Genomic DNA, 23,799 nt, shown 5'->3' on the forward strand with positions numbered 1-23,799 from the left:
GTCCCGATCACATTTTTTTGCCCCCGAGTCCGAGTCCGAGTCATTTGATTTTGAGTATCTGCCGATACCGAGTCCCGATCCGATACTTTGGCAATGCAGTAAAGTTTTTAATGTAGATCAACTGTATCATCCCACTATTTTTCTGTTCTTTGTGCTCTACTAGGGATGTAACAATATCACAATCTCACAATAATACTCTACCTCAATAACAAGCCCATGACATTTATTGCAGTATTGTAAACTCTCAATGTATATTAGCACAGTAGCTCCACAGTATAATATTAATGCCGTTATCCATAAGTCAACAAGAACATTTGGTCAAAAATAAAATAGCTTATCATGTCTTTCTCAATCACCAGCCTCTCTCCCCTGATCCCACCCTCTCCTGCCTGTCTGCCCCCCACCCCTCCCTCACCTCGCTCCTTCTCCCTCCCTCACTCACTCCGCTCCTTCTCCCTCCCTCCCTCCCTCCCTCCCTCCCTCACCCAGCTCACCTTGTTCCTTCTCCCTCTCTAACTTTAAATAAATACCTGGTTCTGTATCTGCCATCACGCAACACAACGGTAGTTTTTTATTCAACAGTATGAGAAGTTTAACAATGTCCGCGACATCTGCGCGGTCGGTCCGTGTGTCGGTCTCACGTGCGTTACGTCGGACTCGCTCTCAGTAGAAGCTGCAGTGACTGTTGTTGCTGCAGGTGTGTGTAGCGCTCAAACATCAACAACAAGCTGCTTGGAAGTCAGCAGTGAAACAACGCAGCCACACACACACAAACAAACAGTGAGCTGACACGGTGACACGATCGTCTCTCACACTCTCGCAAGCGCCGTCATTTCATATCGTTACTTGTCCGCGACGACGCAGCCACACACACACACCGTGGAGCTGTGCGCCACAGACCATGCACAAAACACAAGCACGCTGCACCGAATGCGCGTCGCTTTGGGTAATGAGCGCACATGACGAACGTCTACAGTAAAAGTAATACATCTGAACGCCCCCCATGCGGCCCGTCTTCGCTTTAGACAGATAGGAAAACCCTGACATGTAGATATGTAATATATCCGATTCCTGATCGGGATGTAACGTCCGATTCCGATCGAGTCTGAAACCACGTGATCGACCCCGATTTCCGATCACGTGATCGGATCGGGACATCCCTAATCCGCACAGTCGTACACATGTGACCTGCTGCGTTTACATATCACTGTGCTCTGTGTGTATGTGTATATATATGCCAACTGTTTTCTCTGTGTGAGCAGCTGGTGGTGGAAGCAACGGCCCGCATGTGCTGCTTTTTACAAAACAGTTTATTTCCTGGTTGGGTGTGGAGAGTGCATTCAGGACGCTCACCCAATCATTTGGGTGAGAATGGAATAATTATGAGTTTCTATGCCTGGTGGATTTCTCTTACATTTTAGTCTTACACCAGCTTATTAATTGCGCTTTAACTTAAACAAAGAAAAGTGTAAAATTTTACACTTTAGTGTTTGCTTTAAGGATTCCCCAGTGTAATTGGCTGCATTGATGGGACTTGCATCCCCATCATAGCTCCATCAGAAAATGAAGGAGATAATGTCAATTGAAGGTCAAGTTACAGCATCAATGTCTAGGTAAGTTGAGCTCATAGGACTTGATTTTACAGGTCCAGGTATCAAAAATCAAATCAAAGTTAATTTATATATCACATAGAATTTACAGCATCTAGAATGATGAACAAAGTGATTTACATAAAAACAAGACAAGCAAAGAGGCATTACAAGAATTAACAATAATAAAAACAAAGCATGAAAAGAGTATAAAGGTCACAGCATCACTCAGTATTAAAATCCATTCTAGTTAGTTAGTTAGTTAGTAAGTACCTTCTAGTCAACCGGTCAATCTATTGGTCGATACGTTCTGGCTCGACCAAAATTCTGATCGGTCGATTTTTTGCCATGTTAATTTCATCTGGAGGTCTGGGGCCTTTATTTACAAAATTGCCCAGGAGACCCAGCCTTCATTGGGGGCAGGCTTTCATTTGAGAGAGGCTTTTATTTCTAAATCCCTCCTCATCTTCATCTTCCTCACGTGCTGTCCTCCTTGCTATGCTGTCGGACCTGGGTCTCTGTCTCCATTTCCCCCATAGCGGTTCACTCCCATTCAAGTCAATCAGAGCATTTTCAAAGCCTTCTTTTGGAGGCCTCCTCCATACGTTCTTTCCAAGGCACCATAAGCTTCAGCATAATGATATTCTTTGTAGAGACTGAGACCAAGTTGATGTCAGGTCTGGGGGCGGTTTTGTCAGGGTTAAAGTTTTTAGATGTTGGTGACAAAGATTGAAAGGTTGACCTTTCATGTCAAGGTGATTTCAGAAAATGCAACATCATTTGTAATCTGGCACTTTGATTCAAGTAAAGACTTGTACCAGATGTTGGAGGTCACCATGGCCCCCCAAAACAGGATTTTGGTTTTCACTGAGATCCCTTCACACTTGGTGCAGGTCCAGATACGGACAGACGGACACAATTTCACAGGGATCACACAACTGTTGAATAAGTTGTGATTCTGTAAAATCCTCAATGTGACCTAAAACAGCAGTGAAGGTAAATTCTAACTGTGACGTCAGTGAGGAGCAAACTTCCCCCTCGGAGTCTGAAGCACTTTTGATTGGACGGCAAAGTGAGTTATACTTGGAGGTGGCGTCTCTGCTGTGTCTTTTCTTCCGAGACCCAGATCTCCAGTATGTGTCTCTCCCTCAGCACAGACCTCTGTTGCAGTTGTGACATATTTCTCTCTTTGCTGTGGTTCTGTCTGTTGTTGGCGTAATGATGAGTGACTTGTCTCAGGACCAGTTGTGTTTTCCAGGCTCTAATGCCTCATGTGTTATGGCTCAGTTCAGTGTGGGGACCATGACCGTCCTCTACCTGCTGTTTGCTGCAGGTATACTGGTCACTGTTGTAGGGAACTGTGTTGTCATTGTGTCCATTGGTCATTTTAAGCAGCTGCAGAATCCCACCAATGTGCTGCTTTTATCTCTGGCTCTTGCTGATCTTCTGGTGGGTGTTATTGTGATGCCCTTCAGTAGCATTCGCACCGTTCATGGCTGCTGGTTCTATGGTGATGTCTTCTGTGACTTGCACTCTAGCTTTGATATGTTTCTTACCACTGTATCTATCTTCCACCTGGTCTGCATCGCTGTAGACAGGCAACAAGCCATATGCAATCCTCTGCATTATTCCAGGAAGATCACTATGTCAGTGGCCTGGATTATGGTCTGTGTGAGCTGGGCACTGGCTGCTCTCTTTTCCTATGGTCTCCTCTACTCCAAGGCCAATGTAGCAGGGTTAGAGGAGTATATAGAATCTATTAACTGCCTTGGCAGTTGTTACCTTCTCTTTAACCCCATCTGGGGAATCCTGGACGCCGTTATTGTCTTCTTTGCCCCCTGCACTGTGATGGTTTGTCTGTATTCCAAAATCTTTCTTGTGGCTAAAGAGCATGTGAGAAAGATCGGAGATATGAGCCTGTGTTCCAGTGACAGAGGAAGAGCTGGGCTGGTTAAACCGTCTGAGCACAAAGCTGCTAAGACTCTCGCTATTGTGCTGGGTGCATTCATCTTCTGTTGGATGCCCTTCTTTATAACCTCAATAATAGATGCCTACACTGGCTTCATCACACCTGTTGCCGTCTTTGAAGCCTTTGTCTGGTTGGGTTACTTCAATTCAACCTTAAACCCAGTCATTTATGCCTTTTTTTATCCCTGGTTTAAGAAATGCTTTTATCTCATTGTCACTCTGAAAATATTTGACCCCCATTCTTCAACTGTGAAGGTGAATGTACAGACACAGTGATGACAGCACTGTCACTGTATTTGAATTGAGAATCTTTATGCATTTGTTCTTTTTATGGTAATTTTTCAGCAATGTTAGGAGGATGAGTGTAACATCTTTCTGTTTTACTGTCACTGATCTCTGTAGCATTGGCATAAGTGCTACATGTTCATTGTTATGATCATTATTTGCCTTACTCATAGTGAATAGTCCAACTCTCAAAGATGAAATGTTCTCATGTCCTGATTAATTTGATTTAATATTATTACAGTATAATTAGGTCTAATCATCATGTAGCATCATGTAAAAAACATTATTATGAACTAAAGCGTTATGGTTCCTGATGAAAGTCATTGTTTTTATGATATTATTTATATGATGGAGTTACTTTGAACAGCTGCTGTCAATTGTTCTGATTGTCTGCTGTTGAAATTCGAGTCAAATAATTTAATGAAATGATGAGATCAAAAAGTCATTACACAATGGGCCGGATTTACTAAAGGTTTGCGTGTATTAAAACGTGTGCAAACGTGATTGCACGCGCAAACACATGTGGAACCTGATCTACTAACTGGACGCACCGAGGATTGCGTCCCTCAAACGGGCAAAATAGCACGTGCGATCCATTTAGCGTGTTTGCCTTGATGAATATGTAAATATGGGCGTTTCAGCCAGAACGTGCTAAATACTGGGAGGAGTAAATGCAAATAGATTTATTTAGCGCGTGCAATGTGATTTACCAAACCAGGAAGAGATTGCGGTGGCTGTTTTTGCGTCTTTATTCACCACGTCTGAAAACCATGTACTAACTGATACAACTTTGCCAAAACGTATGCGTTTATTGATTTGATACCTGTCAGAGCCCCGTGATCTTACATCTCTGCATTTCCTCACGTCTGGGTAATTCTGTAATAGTTTTTCAGCCGTGTTAAAAGTCTTTTACGCGCCGTTACGCACGGGGCACGTCTGTCCTGCAGTGCGCTCCTCTCCTCTCCTCTCCTCTCCTCTCACCTGGCTGCTCAGCTCCGACTCTCAGTCCCGGTCCCGGACTGAGACACGTCACCACTGCCTTCACCCGTCTTTAATCCCTCTGGTCAGTGGTCAGAGCGTTTAGATCCGTGTGTCCCACCTGAGCTCTCTATTAATCCACTCGATCATGGGCGGCACACACACACACACACACACACACACACACACACACACACACACACACACACACACACACACATTACAGGTGTGTGATTGTCGCTGCAGCTGCTGCCTGTTCGTCACTATATGACGAGTTGGGCCCTGTAGCGATTTGTGTTTATTTATCTAAACAGAGCGCGAGAGAGATGAACACACATGCTGTCATTGTCTGCATCGGATCAAATGTCATTCTGTCCCTTCGTCCGTCCAGCTCTCTGTCCACTCTCTCCATGGCGGAAACGATTACACGCGCAAAACCCTCATTTACATATTGTGGTTTGCACGTGTTTTCATTTAGCGGGTTACTCTTAGTAGATCACCTGTTTTGCGTGCACTAACCAAACTCGCAATATTATAGCGGGCGCAAACAATATAGCGTCCACTATCTGAGATCTTAGTAAATCCGGCCCACTGTCTCTAATACAGGGGTTTCAAACCCAAATACATGGTGTGCCAAAATTTAAAAAATTAGTACATGTCGAGGGTTGGATTGGTTCAATGTTTATTGAAAACGTATTGAAATAATCCTATTGAACATATTGGTCCCTGAAACTAACAGAGCCTGTAAATTATTGCATCTAAAACAACATTAAAGGGACATTGTGTAACTTCTCTATATTCATATCAGTGTAAAAACTGTTCAGACTGAAATGTGATTTAGTAATGTTTGATATTTTTAAATAAAGTTGTTCTCACTGACTGTGGCTTGTTGGTCTCATTTACAATGTGAGTTAGTGGCAGCAGGAACACAGGCAGCGCAGCCATGATGCATCATGGGAAGTGGAGTGTTTTCAAAGCCACTGAGCGCTTCTGACACGTTTGCAGCGACGCAGTGTTCAGTGGGATAGATTCCCGACAGCTGAGTGTCATTTAGCTCGTCTGTTAAACATGTGAAGTGAGGTCACGTTGCCATGGAGCCTTCACTGTTTAACATCTTTTAAGGGTCCCCCTCTGGCTGGGCCGCAGCCTTCAAGTTCCCCTCCGGCTGGGTCGCAGCCTCAATGTCCCCTACCTGTGGTGAGGCAATCGGTGGTCCAGCCGACTCCTGCTCCCCGTGCCTCGTCGGCAGTTCGGCCAACTCCAGCGCTGCAGCTTCCCCTGGCGCCCTCTTCAGAGCTGCAGTGTCCCCTGGTGCCACGTCCGGAGCTGCGGCTTTCCCCAGCGCCACCTTCTGAGCTGCAGCGTCCTCCAGCTCCACCTCCAGAGCTGCAGTGTCCAGCCGGCCGAGTGTCCGGCTCTTGATTCCAGTGTCCAGCAGGAAGCCCGTCTGGCTCCTGATTCCAGTGACCAGCTGGCCACCCAGCCCAACTCCGTCCCAGGTCGTCAGTGGGCGGTCGGCCTCCCCCTGGGTCATCAGGGGGCGGCTCACCTTCCTTTGGGGCGTCCATGGGCGGTCGGCCTCCCTCCTGGTCTCCAGTCCCGTAAGCAGCGGTGTCACACTTCTGCCCGGCCTTCGGGCAGACCCCCAGACTCTGCCCGACCTCACAGCCTTCCCCCAGAATCCCTACGCCCCTCTGCTCGGCCCCCGGGCTGTCGGCCCGAGGTCATCCCATGTCTAGGGATGGGTACCTTTCGCATTTGAATTGATACGGTATCGATACTCGGTACCTGGGAACCGATATCGGTACCAATCGGTACCTGTTTTCGGTACTTTTTGTGTGTGTGGTAATTAAAAAAAATAAAATAAAATCAAAATGTCTAAAATTTTAATATTTACCTCTTAACAACATCACAACTCCTCAGCCTTTAATAGTACAGCGGTTAAGCCCTCAAATCAAGGGGAATTGTGCACTTTTTGAAAGAAACATGAAACTTCTACCATAGTTAGTTTATACCATGAGGTTTATTTTAAGATCGGGAGGGAAGTCAGATTTGACCTCTGAGGCCCGGAAGAGGTCAAATCCAAGATGGCCGCCAATAATATTCAAAAATGCCTATCGCTGGAACCAAACACAGTAGAAAAACACTTAAGGTGTCATTTCCCACTACCTTTTGGGTGCCCATTCTGTTGGTGATACCTTTGAGACCAATAGAATTCAAGAAAATGCATTTAGATCAATGTGGAGGTCAAATAATGCAGACATAGGGAGGTGAACGGTGCAAAAAGGTAGTTTATTTCCAAAATAATAGCCTAACAGTGATGATGATGTTAATAATGATGATAATAGTGCCAATAATAATAATCATTATCATAATAAGTTCTTTTTTTTTAACTGGTTCATTATTAACTCATTGGCTGCCAGCCATTTTCAGAGCAGAGAGCTGCATACTGCCAGCCGTTTTAGAGCATTTTTTACAGATCTTTCAAGACCCACAGAATATTGTGTTTATGTAAACATGTAAACACCAAAACTACCAAGAGAAAGAATAGACTCTCTTCTTTCATTAGGAAAAAAAGTTTGTTTCTACCTTTTTCCATTCTTTAGTAAACGGCAGTAGAACATTGGCTGGTTTCGCCAAAAACACCTGTTTTTGACCAGAACACTGAGAAAACAAGCTTTTTGTGGAAAGAAACATGTCAAGCAGAACAGTGACTTTGAAGTTAATATACAACAGAAACAACATGTCTATAGACATCAATGGCAGCCAATGAGTTAAAGAGACACTGTCTCTCGGCTCTGTTCGTGGCACTAGTACACCACAGCCGCTTGTTACTCTCTCCCTGGCTCTCAGGCTCCGGTCCACTTGGTGCTCCTCCTCCTCTATCCTTGCCTGACTGAGGGCTGCCACCGTGCCCCTGGTCCACTGGTGAGGGATGAGGGGGACTGCCAACTGGGGGCCCACACCCTCAGACCGACAAAAGCTTGGATCATGGGCTGACTTTCAAGAAATCGCAGCGAGGGAGCTGCTCTGCTACGTACAAAACCCTGACCCAGAATCAGGTCGTCTGCAAGTGATTTAGCACCAGGTTCTCCACAAACATGCGGTGCGAGATTGGAGAGGACCGGCGGACAACCATCCGGCCACGCGCCAACCCTGTCACCAATGGCTCTACTCGCTGTAATCAAAACCCGGTTGTCAGGGGGTTTCGCTAGATAGTAGGTAGGGACAGTGGGAATCTCGTTCATCCATTCATGTGTGTCACTAATTCGATGACGAGGCATTTGGCTACTGGGTCATACGGCTTTCCGTGTTTACCTGCACGTCAGGCGCCATCGTGAGTACTACGACATGATACAGCCCATACGGACCCATTTCTGCATCAGCAGCTGGTCCGCCACCTTCTATAATCATTACGAGCCCAAACTGCCCCCAGCTGACCGCCAGCCGGTGGGATGCAGCCAGGCAGGGTTCCCGTTATAGAGGGCCAGCCAGCGTCGTGTAGAGGTCCCCTCAGGGCACCAGCCACCCTTGCGGCCGTCCCTCATCCCTTTGAGGACCAGCTTGGCTCCTGGAGAGGGCCGTAGTCCTCAATCCTGGAACGGCCATACCTAAAACGTGACGTCAGCCGACTGCCTTCCACTGATTGGGCAGAGCGTTGTCACTGGAAGAGTCGTGAGCGCGATGTCCGACATGAGAATTCATCTGTACCGAGACCGTTGTTACTCCTTAAATGATGCTGTGTGGAAAACCACGCTGTGGTCCGTAATCGAGGAACAGACAAGTGAGTTTGGAGCTGACGAGAAGATCGAAAATAGAGAGAGAAACAGTGTGGCCTTGCAATCCCCCCACCCCTGCTGAGGAGGAACTAGAGAACTCAGCTGTAATGGAAAAGCACCTTTACTGAGCCGTGCCGTGACTGTGTAGTGGAAAAGTGCCAATAGTTACTCCCTCCGTTTACCTGCACTTCATTAAATTTCTTCACTTTGACATTCAAAGTAGAGTTCTCAACGGGCCTGAAAATTACAACCCGACCTGACTCGGCCCGTGGGTTTTAAGCCCGGACCCGACAGAGCTCGATACACCAGCATTAGTTGTCTGGCCAAACCCAGCCCAGCCCAACAAAAAAAAAGAAAACTAAACTAAAAAAGTGAAATGCTTTCTTTGCAGCAAGAGCAGATGGTGCTGGTGACGCAGCAGCACCTTATCAGTGGGTGAAACTGATTCAATTTCGGCCACAAAAACATTGTGGTTTTTTGGAGATATACACAGCATCTCGTGCCAAACCAACCCGACCCATCAGCCTTACTCGGGTTTGGGTTGAAATTGAGAACTCTAATTCAGAGTACTGGGCGAAAGCACATTGTGTCAACTCCCCTCCATGGGCCTTCGCAATGCTTCCACACAGCGTCGGACACCACCCCTCTCTCCGCGGAAAGAGGAGGGCGACAGTATTATTAAATTGCAGATTTGCACCTTTACACCTACACTTAGGCTATTATTTTGGAAATAAACTACCTTTTTGCACTGTTCACCTCCCTATGTCTGCATTATTTGACCTCCACATTGATCTAAATGCATTTTTTTGAATTCTATTGGTCTCAAAGGTATCACCAACAGAATGGGCACCCAAACATTAGTGGGAAATGACACCTTAAGTGTTTTTCTACCATGTTTGGTTCCAGCGATAGGCATTTTTGAATATTATTGGCGGCCATCTTGGATTTGACCTCTCCCGGGCCTCAGAGGTCAAATCTGACTTCCCTCCCGATCTTAAAATAAACCTCATGGCATAAACTAACTATGGTAGAAGTTTCATGTTTCTTTCAAAAAGTGCACAATTTTCATGCTTAGCCGCTGTACTATAAAGAGTATTTTATGTTTTAGGGATGGGCAATGATTTTCATATAATGGAATAGTCATTCAATGAAAAACTGTCCTCTTGTCTGAAAAAATTTCCGTTTTTACTGTGGGAAAATTAGAAACATGGAGAGACTCCTACAGCCATCAGAAAGCTCTGTATGAAACTTTGTCAAATAAAAAGAACAACTGAAACTGCAGTGCAAACTCTGCAACATGTGGACTTCACGTTTTGACGAGAGGAGAGTGCAGGGAGACTTCATCCTTGTTTAGATGTGCTCTCATTACATGACAATGACTTGAATGGCGCCGCTGTGATGAGAAGACTCGGGACCGGACCGCTTCGGTACGGATTGTCACAACAGTCCGTTCTTCATGTTAAATTACGGACGGCTGTTTTTCAGGTAGTGATTTAAAACGACGGACTGGCGCTACCGCTTCTCCGCCTCTCATTTCAGAGAGAGAGAGAGAGAGATAGAGAGAGAGAGAGGAGGGGGGCGGGCGCGAGTGTGCGGTGCTCATGCAGACTGCACTCTCGCTGACGCACGGCGAAGGTGCGTTCAGGTACCGAAATGTGGTACCAATTGACTTAATGTGAATCGATACTCGGTACTTTGGTGGGAATTCGGTCGGTACCAAAAAAGTACCGAATTTCGGTACCCATCCCTAATCATGTCCCCTGGTCTTGCTCCTTGCTCCTGTGTCTCGTTCCTTCATGTATTTAACCTCAGTGTCTCCCTTTGTCCTTGTTGGTTCATTGTCGTTTGTCCTCCTGCTTTCATGTTCCTTGTGTTTCCCTGTGGATAGTGAGTAAAATAAACCCCTTTTGTGCAACTGAGACTGGTATCGTGGCTGTCTGCATTTGGGTCCTGCTTCCCTTAACCCTGACAGTAGCCTATGTATGAACACAGCAGCTGTTTTTCCTGCGCTACTGGCCCAAGACGAATTTCCCCTGCAGGGCAAAGTTCATTTGATTTGAGAATATGATTCAATACATCAGGCTGAGTATAGATCTATATGACTCTTGTTACATTACTCTCCATTACCTCACCTGCTCGTGTTTATAAAGTTTATTTCTCTTCTGCATAATTTATCCTTGTGTGTTTTACCTGGCTCAGTTTATACAAGGTGTACATTTACTTGTATTCATACCCACCCACACTCTGCAACATGTATGTATAGTTTTTTCTCTATTTAAATATGTATTTACATAACAGTTCATATTTTTGTTATATATATATATATATTTTTATAGTGAAGTCTTTGTGTTTTTATTCCTTCCTTCTTTACTTGTCCTGTATCTCTATGCTACTGTTGCAACACGTGGGATCAATAAAAAGTCTCATGTCTTTTATCTGTAGCCTGCTGCAGTCAGACGAGGCAAATAAGAAACATTCATGTTTGTTTTATATTTTATTGTGTCAGATTCAAATCATACAACCATGTAGTGTAGGAACATGCACAGCCAATCAAATCCCAGACAATCCATGAACCAATCAACCAATCAATGATCGCTAATAAACGGAAATGAAGTCCTGAGTGTTAATTGACTCCAGTTTCCAAGAGACAGCAGTTAGGTAATATTAATGATCAAAGTGAAGATACGTTTACAAACATCATGATCACATCAGATTATTTATAGTTTAATAATGAACTCAGCGTCATGGTAACAGAAAAATCATTGGCTGGCAGGATTAGTAGCTGATGGTTTTTGTGCTGCTCTACATCAGCAGGAAATATGCACATCACATATAAAACTGATTCACGTTGTTTTATTAGATTCAGTGGAAACGCAAAGAAAAAGAAATCACATGTAATTCATTCTATTCAGCGTCCATACAACGCAGTGTTGTTTTTGGCAGGCATTTTAGATTTAGTCTTAGTCTTTTGGATTAAAATACTTATTAGTTTTAGTCAGTAGTGCATTCAGTTTTTTTTCTGCTGGATTATATTTAAAATACGTCCATATATCTTTTGGTTGAGTGACAGCAGGTGTGTTGAGCAGAATGTGCGCTACATGCCAGGTGGTGGGCGTGAACACACAAGGATGGGATGCAGCAGCATTGCAGGCAGATACTTTTTGATTTTAATTGACAGATTACACGCACAATAAGCAGAAATGTCATGCATTTTGAACGTCTGACCACGTCAGACGTCTGACCCCGTCTGACCGCGGTGCAGCCACCGGAGCTGATCACTACACACAGCACTCTGCCGCTCTAATCACAAGTACCGGGCGCACCGCGGCTCGTCTCAGCAGCGTCGTTTTATTTTTGACGGAGCCGTTGCTTAATCGTGTGAAGCCACAATATGAAATTTAGAGGTGATCACAGCCCTACCACTAACATTTACGTCCGTCTTTCGTCTCAAAAACACACACTGGCGGCTCAGAGACTTTTAGCTTGGTGATATTAGGCCTCGTCCTTCATCAGCAGCTGAGTAAAAGTCACCATGTTTTTTTTCCAGTAATAATCGACGCTTCCATCTTTAAAGGAAGAGGAAGACGTTTACAAGAATCACTGAGAAGAGTTTTAAAAATCAACTGATTTAATCCATGAATGTGAAAACGTGAGTGAGAGACAGAGACAGACATGTAGAGACTGAACTGTCTCTTCAACAGTGAGAAGGTTTCTGTGACAGGAGGAGACTCTGATTCACTCAACACAGACTCAACCAGGAACCAGTACCAAGTGCAAACCCAGGATACAGAGGTTGAGTGAAGGTGGTGTTGAAGGTGTAGATGTGGACCAGTGAGTCAGAGGAGACTCTGTAGAAGGACAGAGAGCCAGCAGGACAGTCCACATACACTGCTACTCTGTTAGAGACAGAGGAGGAGGAGGAGGAGGAGGAGGAGGAGGAGGAGGAGGGGGAGGAGGAGGAGGAGGAGGAGGAGGAGGAGGAGGTGATACGTGTCTCTCTGTTATTGTGACAGACACTGTAACAACCATCATCATAGCAGCTCAGACTCCAGGACTGATCGTTCAGTCCAAACCAACAGTCATCACTGTTTCCTTTCCTTCTGATTCCTCTGTAACTCACTGATATAGAAACGTCTCCTCTGCACTCGACCTCCCAGTAGCAGCGACCAGTCAGACCAGTTGAACACAGCAGCTGACGACAGTCAAATCTGTCTGGATGATCAGGATATGACTGATCCTCCTTCACACGTGTCACCTTCCTGTTGTTGTCAGACAGTTTGATCTTTGTGTTCACTGTGTTTGTGTCGATTGTGAGTGGACAGGAATCTGATGGAGAGAACAAGACACAGCTGCAGTTATTGATCATGTGATCAGTTATTGACAGTTTGATGAAGACTCATGAGGTCAGTGATGTGACAGTGTGAAGATGGTTGAATGTGCTGCTTTGTTTCCATGAATCAAAGTAAAAACAGACTTACACTTCCTCAGACCTGGTGTCAACCATGGGACTCCAGCAGGCTCCACCCTGAAAGGAGGAGGGGGGTCAGAGCAGCACCTTCTCTGTCAGCATGCACACATGGACATTACATGGCTCTCACACACACACTGTTTTATCACTGTGTTCACATGGAGGCTGGTATGTCTGGATGAACACTGAGCACAGAGAAGAAGGAGCTGGAGTCTTTATCTAGTGATGATACAGAGCAGGAGGAGACCAGGAGGAAACACTTCATCATGTCTTTTCTCCATCTGATGTCACTGCAGTGTGAGACACACACTTTCACTCTCTGACTCTCAAGCTGCACAAACACACGTCACAGCAAAGAAGATGAAGACACAACAGGTGGAGCTGACCAGCCCAGATATCCCACAATGCACCAGGAACGAAGAAGAGTGCAGCTGTGAACAGTGGATGGTTTCAGTGTTTGATGAGGAAGGGAACACAATCAACACGTTTGTTAGAGCTCAGTGAAACACACAGTGGGTCTCATTCATGAAACGTGAGTAAATCTGTGTGTAGATTTGCACATAAAAGCTCACTCTACTAAAACTCTACTCCGGATTCATGAACGGTGCGGGAAACTCAGATTTGATCGTAAACACGTGTGTAAGATGATGAATGCCAACCCATCGTAAACTAACAACACGCCCCTGGTGATCAGCAATTAGCATGGATCTCCATACATGAATAGCCATATAAGGAGATCCTGACCACCATATTAGGAGGTAGGTGCATCCTGTTCACCTGCGGCCATGACGCAATCAGGGAAAGAGGGAGAGAGAAAAAAAAGAGAAAGATTGCGGATCGAAGTCATTTTGGGTGAAGTGGAGTCCAGAAAAAATATTTAGGCTAATTCTCTTCTGTTAGTAGTGGTGTGACTGGGACAGGTCAAAGGCTGGAGGGAAGAAACAGATTTAGTGAATTAAGTATCCTTGGTTTATTAAAGAACCGTTTAAGAAGTAAAGCCAGAATAGTTCGATATGAAACATAAAAAAAAAAAAAACACAACTACAGAGCTACAGCAGCGACGGGAAGGGGAGGTTCTTCACAGCCTCAGCTGTAGAGGAGCATGGTTGGATCAACACATGAAGTTATATAGGCAGGTTATATTGTTACAGAAGCATCAGCCATCTGTCACAGCTCCACCCAAACCGGTGCTGACTGCGCTACTGCGCAGGGTGAAGTGTGTGCCCACCGAGCGTATACTGTAGCAACACAAAATTTTTTTTCCGGTTTTATATCAGATTATTATCATCATTAGATGGAGCCTTGACGTGTTCCTGCGTGTCCGATCCCTAAAATGTATCTCTCTCCAAATATTTCTAATTGTTTGTCATGTTTAAATTACGTGTTTCAAAGGCGTCGGCATATTTTGAACATGAGAGAGAGTAATACGTATTACAATTGTAATTTTCAACAGTAACAAGCAGTATTTATTTGCATTCCTACATTTACACAAGCGCTACACACAGTCCGGAGCAGGTGTAGATTTTGTGAGTAGCTACGAAAAAATCAGCACTACTAAAAGACTAATGAATGCGGAAATCCACATAAATTTGCGCTGCTCAGGGTTTACACACAAATCCGTGCTGCTCACGTTTCATGAATGAGACCCAGTGAGTTTAGTGAGAAACACTGAGTGTGAACACAACTTGTGTTTGTCTGAAGAAAACTCCACAGGAAGCTGAAGAATGAGGCTGTGAGCAGGTTTCCACAGGAGCCACAGCAGCAGTGAGTGGATGAAGGAGCTCTAATAGAAACCATCTGATCACAGTGACAGGACGGATCAGGATCTCATGATCAATGACTCTGTTCTTCTCTGCTCTTCACACAGATCAGCTGCAACACACTGACTGTGGAATAAAGCAGCCGTCCTCAGGACCAGTCCTGAGCTCCATCAAACCTCAGACAGGAAGTGAAGCTCCAGCTGCTGGAGACTTTCATTAAGGAGCCACTTCGTGGCTTCATCTGATCTGGAGTCAGCACACACACAGTCTGAAAACAGCTGTTTGATCACACACACATTCAGCCACGATGATTACACTGTTCACTACACTCACTTTCTTCTGATTGACAGCTCCAGGCCTCTGGACAGTGAGGACATCTGGATGTCACACTGTGATTTACTGTCTCCTCAACACAACAACACATCTCATCAGGACAAGATCAGGATCTCAGAGAGACTGAGCTGATTATTGATCATCAATAACTGACCAGACGGAGACCTGATGGTGCCGCCTGGTTTCTGTCTCTTATTTCCTCCTTGGTTGGAGACGCTGGGAGACGAATGTCTCTGAGCAGTGGACATGCTTTGATTCTTGTTGCTGTGTTGTTATTAGTGTGTCCACACTCAACATGTGTCTACAGTCTCTGGGACTGTTCAGGTCAAACACTCTGTTGGTTCAGGGGCAGTTCAACCAGCTGCAGCTGAAATGTTTCCTGATACACACTGAAATAAAGTCTGATCCAAACATCTGGAGAGACTCAGAGCACAGCTGCCAACAGCTGCTTTCATCACTGAAATCTCTTCTCCTGAATATGACACAGTGAGTCATGATGAGACACTGAAGTCATCATGAGGAGAAACTCCTGATCCCAGTAGTTCATCGCTGTGACTGATGAAAGCTGCACAGCTCATGTTTGAAACACTCTGAGATTTTGGCTTCAGTATAAACTGTGTTGGGACGAGTCAGACTGAGACAGAGGACGTCAGTGGAGTGGGCGGAGCTGCACTGTGGCCTACACCACCTCTGGATATGGTCTGAGTGATGGGATCTGATGTCATCAGTGCATGGATCACCTGAGACAGATGTTAAGACCAGGTGTGACCAGGTGTGAATGGGGCCATATAAAATGTCCCAGCTCCTCCTCCTCTATCAGACAGTGTGTGTGGCTGCAGCAGCCTCTCCATACCTGAGAGAGTCCAGTCTCCAGTCTGGATCCTCCAGTCCAGCAGACAGCAGCTTCACTCCTGAGGCTCCTGGGTGGTTGTAGCTCAGGTCCAGCTCTCTCAGATGGGAGGGGTTGGAGCTCAGAGCTGAGGCCAGAGAAGCACAGCCTTCCTCTGTGACCAGACATCCTGACAGACTAAACACACACAACAACACACATGAACCCTCTGTCAACACCTGCTGCTGTGTTCAAGTGGCATCAGATAAACAGCTGGATGGATCCTCACCTGAGAGTCTCCAGTCTACAGTGTGGACTCTCCAGTCCACCAGACAGCAGCTTCACTCCCGAGTCCTGCAGGTTGTTGTTACTCAGGTCCAGGTGTCTCAGACTAGAGGACTGGGAGCTGAGGACTGAGGACAGAGCTTCACAGCTTCTCTCTGAGAGGGTACAGCTGCTCAGTCTGAAGAGATGATCATGAGGAATTAAAGAAAAAAGCTACTTATTATCTGTCCTGTTGAAAAGACAGAAGAGTTTTTTAGATAATGATGAATAAATCCAACTATCTCTACACTTACAGAGCTTTGTTGGAGGCTTTGACCACTGGCAGCAGCCTCAGAAGAGCCTCCTCTGAAGCAGAGTATTTTTTCAGGTCAAACACATCCAGATCTTCTTCTGATGACAGTAAGATGAAGACCAGAGCCGACCACTGAGCAGGAGACAGTTTATCTGTGGAGAGACGTCCTGATCTCAGGGACTGTTGGATCTCCTCCACTAGAGAATGATCATTCAGTTCATTCAGACAGTGGAACAGGTTGATGCTTCTCTCTGCAGAGGGAGTCTCTACAATCTTCTTCTTGATGTACAGGACTGTTTCCTGATTGGACCGTGAGTCACTTCCTGTCTGTGTCATGAGACCTCGTAGGAGATTCTGATTGGTCTCCAGTGAAAGACCCAGGAGGAAGCGGAGAAACAAGTCCAGGTGTCCATTTGGACTCTGTAAGGCCTCGTCCACAGCACTCTGGTAGAAGTTTGTCTCTGCAGATTTGACTGCTGTTGTTTCAGTCTTCTTGGAGGTTGTTTGTTGTTTTGACATCAGGTTGAGTCCAGAGTTGATGAAGGTCAGATGGACATGAAGAGCAGCCAGAAACTCCTGAACACTCAGATGGACGAAGCAGAACACCTTGTCCTGGTACAGGCCTCCCTCCTCTTTAAAGATCTGTGTGAACACTCCTGAGTACACTGAGGCTGCTCTGATATCGATGCCACACTCTGTCAGGTCTGATTCATAGAAGATCAGGTTTCCTTTCTGCAGCTGCTCAAAAGCCATTTTTCCTAGAGACTCAACCATCTTCCTGCTCTGTGGACTCCAGTGTGGATCTGTCTCAGCTCCTCCATCATACTTGACCTTCTTCAGTTTTAGATGAACCACCAGGAAGTGGATGTACATCTCAGTCAGGGTCTTGGGCAGCTCTCCTCCCTCTCTGGTCTTCAACAGCTCCTCCAGAACTGTAGCAGTGATCCAGCAGAAGACTGGGATGTGGCACATGATGTGGAGGCTTCGTGATGTCTTGATGTGGGAGATGATCTTTCTGGTCTGCTGCTCATCTCTGAACCTCTTCCTGAAGTACTCCTCCTTCTGTGGGCCAGTGAACCCTCTGACCTCTGTCACCATGTCAACACAGTAAGGAGGGATCTGATTGGCTGCTGCAGGTCGTGTGGTTATCCAGAGGCGAGCAGAGGGAAGCAGGTTCCCCCAGATGAGGTTGGTCAGCAGCACGTTGACTGAGGTGGACTCTGTCACATCAGTCAGGATCTCAGTGTTGTGGAAGTCCAGAGGAAGTCGACACTCGTCCAGACCGTCAAAGATGAAGACGACCTGGAACTGATCAAACCTGCAGATTCCTGCTTCTTTGGTTTCAGAGAAGAAGTGATGAACAAGTTCCACCAAGCTCAACTTTTTCTCTTTCAGCACATTCAGCTCTCTGAAGGTGAAGGGAAATGTGAAGTGTATGTCCTGGTTGGTTTTGTCTTCAGCCCAGTCCAGAGTGAACTTCTGTGTTAAGACTGTTTTCCCAATGCCAGCCACTCCCTTTGTCATCACTGTTCTGATTGGTTGGTCTCTTCCAGGTGGGGCTTTAAAGATGTCTTCTTGTCTGATGGTTGTTTCTGGTTTCCTGGACGCTGTTTCAATCTGTCTGACCTCATGTTCATCATTGACCCCTCCAGCCCCTCCCTCTGTGATGTAGAGCTCTGTGTAGATCTGGTTCAGAAGGGTTGGGTTTCCTGCTTTAGAGATCCCCTCAAACACACACTGGAACTTCTTCTTCAGGACAGATTTGAGTTTATGTCCACAAACTGGACCAGGAGTTCCTGAATAAACAAAACATAGTAAAATTCATAAAGAAAATATAACACTTTAATTTCTCTAAATAACGACTATATGAACATGTTTTCCTCCATGTGTTGATGTCAGTGAACATCTCATTTGTCCATCATATTGAATCTTTAGAGAAATCCTCTTACTCCTCTGCAGACGCTCAGCCAGCTCCTCCTGCTTCATCCTCCTCAGGAAGTTCACTGTGATCTTCACTAACGCCTCTCTGCTGCTCCTCCTCTGCTCTTCATCCTCACCATCCAACACCTCCTCATCCTCCCTCTGACTCCCTGAGCATTCTGGGTAATCTGGACTCAGAGCCTTGTGGATCTTCTTCAGCTCGTTCTTGACAAAAGTGACCATGTTCTCCTCCAGCAGCTGGAACAGAAACTCTATGAGTGACAGCATCAAACTAAAACCATGGAGCCAAACATCAGATCCATGTTGGACAGACTGACAATCCACTGGTGTCAAAGTGCAGCATGGAGATGATGGTGAACACAACAGATGTAACAGCAGCTGTTGGACATGTCCTCACCATAAATATGGAGTCCAGGTGTGTTTGATGCTGCTGGGCAGACTGACCACTGGGAACCTCTGAGCTCTCCTGGTCCACTCTGTGGAGGAATCAGTGTCAAGTCAACATCAGGACAGAGAGATAATACAAGATGGACTTTATATGTCCCCTGAGGACGTTCACAACAGACAGAGACACTTTGGTTTCAGACCTGGTTCAACAACATGTCATACAAACTGGTTCTTTTCTACAATAACCTGAGTTTGACTGTCAGTTACAGCTTACATCTGATCAGCTGATCCACGTCCTCCTTTAAAGTCAATGAGCCAGTCTCTTGAGTCGTTGCTCTTTAAAGACAGACAGCTGGGTTCAGGAGAGTCTGGTCTCTGCTGCTGGATCCTGAAACAACAACACAACTCATGTTTAACAGTTTTAGGTTTTCAAAAGAATTCTCTGCAAAGTTATTTTAAGGGTTACAAATGTGAATGAGTTCCTTTTCCTACATGTTGTAACAATGGGCCTCATTCACCAATATCTCTTTAAGTTAATTCATCTTCTATACAGCTCATCCTCACTAGGGTGGAGGGTGAGCTGGAGCCTTTCTCAGCTGACTTTGGGCAGGAGGCGGGGTTCACCCTGGACAGGTCACCAGTCTATCACAGGGCCAACATACACACACACATTCACACCTATGGGCAATTTAGAGTCACCCGTTAACCTGCATGTCTTTGGTCTGTGGGAGGAAGCTGGAGAGAACCCACACATGCACGGGGGGAACATGCAAACTCTATGTCAGATTCATGAACGTCTTGTTCAATCAAGAATGCCAGAGAAGGTGAGTTGAGAAAGAAAGTTAAAATGCCCAAACAAAAATCTAAAGGGAGCGTCGGACTCCAAACATAAGAAGAACTTTAGTGCTGAAGTGGAGCGACTGCTGCAGGAAGTGAACAAAAAGCAGCTGTTATATTTAGCAGCGTCAGCAGTGGATGCAATAACAGAAAAAAAGACGCATGGGATGCTGTAAGTCATTCACTGAACGTGTGTCTGAGTTATAACTCAGTTTTTAATGAGAATCATTGAAATGTGACTCCACAGGAAGAACGTTCAACAGAAAGTCAAAAACTTTTAAATGTAGTTTTGTCTCTTACATCTGATCAGCTGATCCACGTCCTCCTTTAAAGTCAATGAGCCAGTCTCTTGAGTCGTTGCTCTTTAAAGACAGACAGCTGGGTTCAGGAGAGTCTGGTATCTGCTGCTGGATCCTGAAACAACAACACAACTGATAAATGTGCATGTTGGAGAAAAACTGAAGAAAAATAAATTCAATCTTTTAATAAACACAACAACTGACTTTTAGAGAGAAAAGTCTTTCTGACTGTTTTAAACTCTGACCTTTGACCTGTGGTCTGGCTCTTGGTTTTAGAGGGAGGGGCTCCCTCCTCTCTGTCCTCACACTGATCCATGCTGCTGAGCTCACATCCACATCAGCTCACACACACTTTGTAGCTTCACCTGCAGAGGAAACACACATCATTCATCTGCACAGCAGCTCACATGTCCATCATGTCTCCAGCTGCTCCTCCACTGATTGGCTCTTCTTCTCTGCTTCATATCAGTGTCAGTTGACTGCAGTCACACAGCAGTGAGGAAGAGGAAGCTGCCATCAGCTGCTGTACTTCTACTATCAGTCCACTAGATGGCGTCATGAAGCTGCAGCCCAGCAACATGATCCATGGACCACTGTTTCCATCCACTGACACACACAAGGACTGAGATCCACTGAGTTGATGTGACACAGTCTCTGTGTGGACAGCGTCCCTGTAGAAAACCACTGGATCAAACAAGCTACAGCTGATTATTACACACACAACAACTGGGCCAAGACTTATTTCACCTCACAGCTCCACTATCACAACATTCACTCATTTCACTCACACTGGAAATTCAAAGAGAGAAAAACACTCTCCAGCTGCCACTGACACTTATTTTCGTCTATTTTCTTTTTAGTATTTAATTGTAGGGGAGACCAGGGATGGTTGTAACATTTTTGTCATTTCTGCCTGAATCTTGCAGCTCTTTTAAACCAGTGCATTCAAAATGTGAGACTGAGTAGTGTTATGGCCCTCGGCCATGTTGTGTTGCTGCTGCGTCTCTTTGTCTCATCTCCCCTCTGTAGGTTCTCTGTCTGTGTCCCGCCTACCTCGTCAGGGGGATCAACTCCACCTGCAGCTGGGTCTATAAAGAGGAGGCCTTTCCAAGATGGCGGCCTCTTCCTCCATCCTGGATGGCTGGTGCCACCCAGGCACCTCAGTGTTGCTTTGTTTGATTGTGTTCTGTTAGCTTTTTGTTACTTTATGATTATTGACTATTGATCTACCCTTAACCTTGTGTTTTGTTAATAAATTTATGTTTAATTGACCTGGTCGCTGTGTGGTCCTCCCTCCTAGTTATGCTCTTGAACGAGCTGGGCATAACAAGTGGGGGCTCGTCCAATTTTGAACTTGGGAGTGTCAGGGCATGGCACGTGTGGCAGTGAAGTTGGGAGGATCACAGTGGCTTGGTTTTGTGAGTGTAGTGTAATGCTGGGTGGTTTTTTCTGGTGACCTGCATTCAAGGAGAATGGTGGCTAAGTTAACTCTGTGTGGCTGCGGGGAGCGGGTGATTGGAGCAGTTGTGTCCCTCAGTAGGCTGTAGTGGCAGTTTCCTCACAAGGAGGGGTTGCTTTGTTTGTTTTTTTGCAGGGCTGTTTTTTGGCGACGTAGGGACGAGGACTGTTATGGTGCGTTCAAGGCAACTCGTAACTCGTGTTTTTCCGACCTGTGAAGTTGTAACCAGTTTGATCTGGTACGAGTTCACAGGTCAGAAGTTACGAGTGGCCGTTATAGTGACTTTCACAGGTAAAACAGGTCGGAAAAACACGTGTGGGTTGCCTGGAACGCTACAAAGTTGTAAGTTGTGACTTGAATCTGTAATTTACGATTTCAAAAGCCTACCTGGAACGCAGCATTAGCCAAAACCACCGGATCGCTTACTTCTGCTTTAACTGTTAACTGTACAACACAAACAGAAAAGGCATGGTTGAGTCTCAAACACAAGGAGTGAGATGTGTGTCCTAGTTACTGTCAGCCATAGTCTGATCCTAACCTAAGCCCTGTACCCCATCTTCATCATTGTCTATCGAGACCTAGGCTACTGAAATTCAAAGAAAACATAAATACAATTCAAGTTTGTGTCGCAGTTGGTTGTAACATTCTTCATTGTTGTTGTGAGTGTTGTTACCACTAACCCCAGACTCTAAGTGTTTACCCATGTAACATCCATCCCCGGTCTCCCCTACTCAGTCACTTTGAAGAATCTGAGGCTGAACACGGTTCCAACACTGTCAGTCACCAATAAAGCCTCAGGACGACCGTGATAGCAACATGAGCTGATCAGTGTTGAACAGCCTCACAAACATGGAGGACACGGTTCTGTCGGTCCAGACTTGACAGTTACAGCTCTGACTCAGCTACAGTAACATTATAATAACACAACAACAACACAACAACAAGTTGAACTCTGGTAATGACAGACATTGACAAGGAAAACATTAAAAAACTGTTCCTTACTGTACCTTCACACGAGGAAATAAACTGCGACACAACCGCTGGGTCAAAGTTAAATTTAACTTCAAGTGGTGGCAGGGGGGGGGGGGTTGTTATTCCTGTAACATGAGCCCAGATCGGTGTTGTTATTCCTGGAGACGGACGCTGGGCAGTGTTGCCCCTCTGACTCCCAGTGGCAACAAACTATCCCCTGTGGCCCATAAAGCATTTATTCTATAGACGCAGCCTTAAAAGAAAAAAGCGGCTCTTGTTAACAAAAAACTTTTTAGCACATTTACAACAATATTTGTGAACTGAAATATATAAATATAAATGTTGAGTCCAAATGTTAAACCTAAATCAAAATGTTAAATCCCGAAATCGAAATGTTAAATGTGACTGTTCACTGCTTGTATCAAAGCAAATGTGTCAAATTAAAATGGATTAACAGAAATCCTTTTTCATTTTCAAAATATAGGGTAAGTGTACCTATTAAGCCCACCAAATCTGCTTTTCAGCCATTTTTAATATATACCACCCCAATTTAAGCGAAAACATTTTAGTTCAAATGATAGTCTAATGTCTAATTTGAAGTGTCAATCATTCATTTATACCAATTTTTAATGTTTTTATTGTTTAATTTGTCAAAATATACCAAAAATCTGGCATGGGCTTAATGGGTACTTAATAGAGGTAAGATCGGGCCTAAAAAATCCAGCCCGACCCGACCCAGGCCCGCGGGATTAAAGCCCGACCCGACCCGAACCCGAGCAATTAACTTGATTTGCAGGCCCGAGCCCGAACCAAACCCGAAATTTCATATTTTATTTGTGAGGACTCAGAGACTCTATCGCGGCACTTTAAGAGAGAGAGAGAGAGAGAGAGAGAGAGAGCGCAGAGAGAGAGAGAGCGCGCAGAGAGACAAAGAAGAGCAATGACGGGGTGGATAATAGACAGACTTGGGCTTAAGATCTTGGGCTTACACTGCAAGACTATTCGTCTGTTCACATCTCAAACTGCACGAGCTTCCCTCTTCAGTCCTACGTCTCAGATCAGTCTCAGACCCCCACTAATTGCACGTCGTTCTACGATTGCGCTCCACCACGATTACCCTGCGATGCCGCTGAGATTTGTGCTGCTCTATAATTGCTCGATTGTAAACATCAAATTGACATTGGTTCCTGATGTTGGTTCCTATAGCAGAGTCCATGGTGGAAGATCAGACCGACAAACACACACACAGACAGCGCGCATCACCTCCGAGGACGGTGCTGCAGAGAGAGAGAGAGAGGGAGAGAGGGAGAGGACGGCGTTACAGCTGTGGTCCAACTT

At 45.4% G+C, this 23,799-nt stretch overlaps 4 protein-coding genes across 4 annotated transcripts in view; 3 read left to right on the forward strand and 1 right to left on the reverse strand.

Annotated features, from left to right (window-relative positions):
* Positions 1-23,799, forward strand: part of LOC146975210 (stonustoxin subunit beta-like) — a gene marked incomplete at its 5' end in the record, with an annotated part of 195,007 nt that overhangs the window by 135,908 nt on the left and 35,300 nt on the right. The window lies entirely within an intron of this gene.
* The window catches only part of LOC146975212 (protein NLRC3-like), a 347,620-nt gene that overhangs the window by 117,345 nt on the left and 206,476 nt on the right, over positions 1-23,799 (forward strand). The gene's annotated exons all lie outside the window — the stretch shown is intronic.
* On the forward strand, positions 2,808-4,250 carry LOC146975219 (trace amine-associated receptor 13c-like). The gene has a single exon (XM_085794369.1). It carries the CDS (start codon positions 2,808-2,810, stop codon positions 3,831-3,833), a length of 1,026 nt encoding a protein of 341 aa, XP_085650495.1. The 3' UTR covers positions 3,834-4,250.
* On the reverse strand, positions 11,107-22,045 carry LOC146975220 (protein NLRC3-like). The gene is made up of 10 exons (XM_085794577.1): positions 22,041-22,045; positions 20,032-20,145; positions 19,169-19,282; positions 18,905-18,983; positions 18,516-18,744; positions 16,568-18,362; positions 16,279-16,452; positions 16,014-16,187; positions 13,078-13,124; positions 11,107-12,925 (listed from the first exon to the last, which is right to left on the reverse strand). Exons 1-10 carry the CDS (start codon positions 22,043-22,045, stop codon positions 12,339-12,341), a joined length of 3,318 nt encoding a protein of 1,105 aa, XP_085650703.1. The 3' UTR covers positions 11,107-12,338.

This window comes from Trachurus japonicus, chromosome 13 (assembly GCF_045865225.1).
Source record: "Trachurus japonicus isolate A0001 chromosome 13, Traja_1.0".
In the NCBI taxonomy this organism is placed as follows: Eukaryota; Metazoa; Chordata; class Actinopteri; order Carangiformes; family Carangidae; genus Trachurus; species Trachurus japonicus.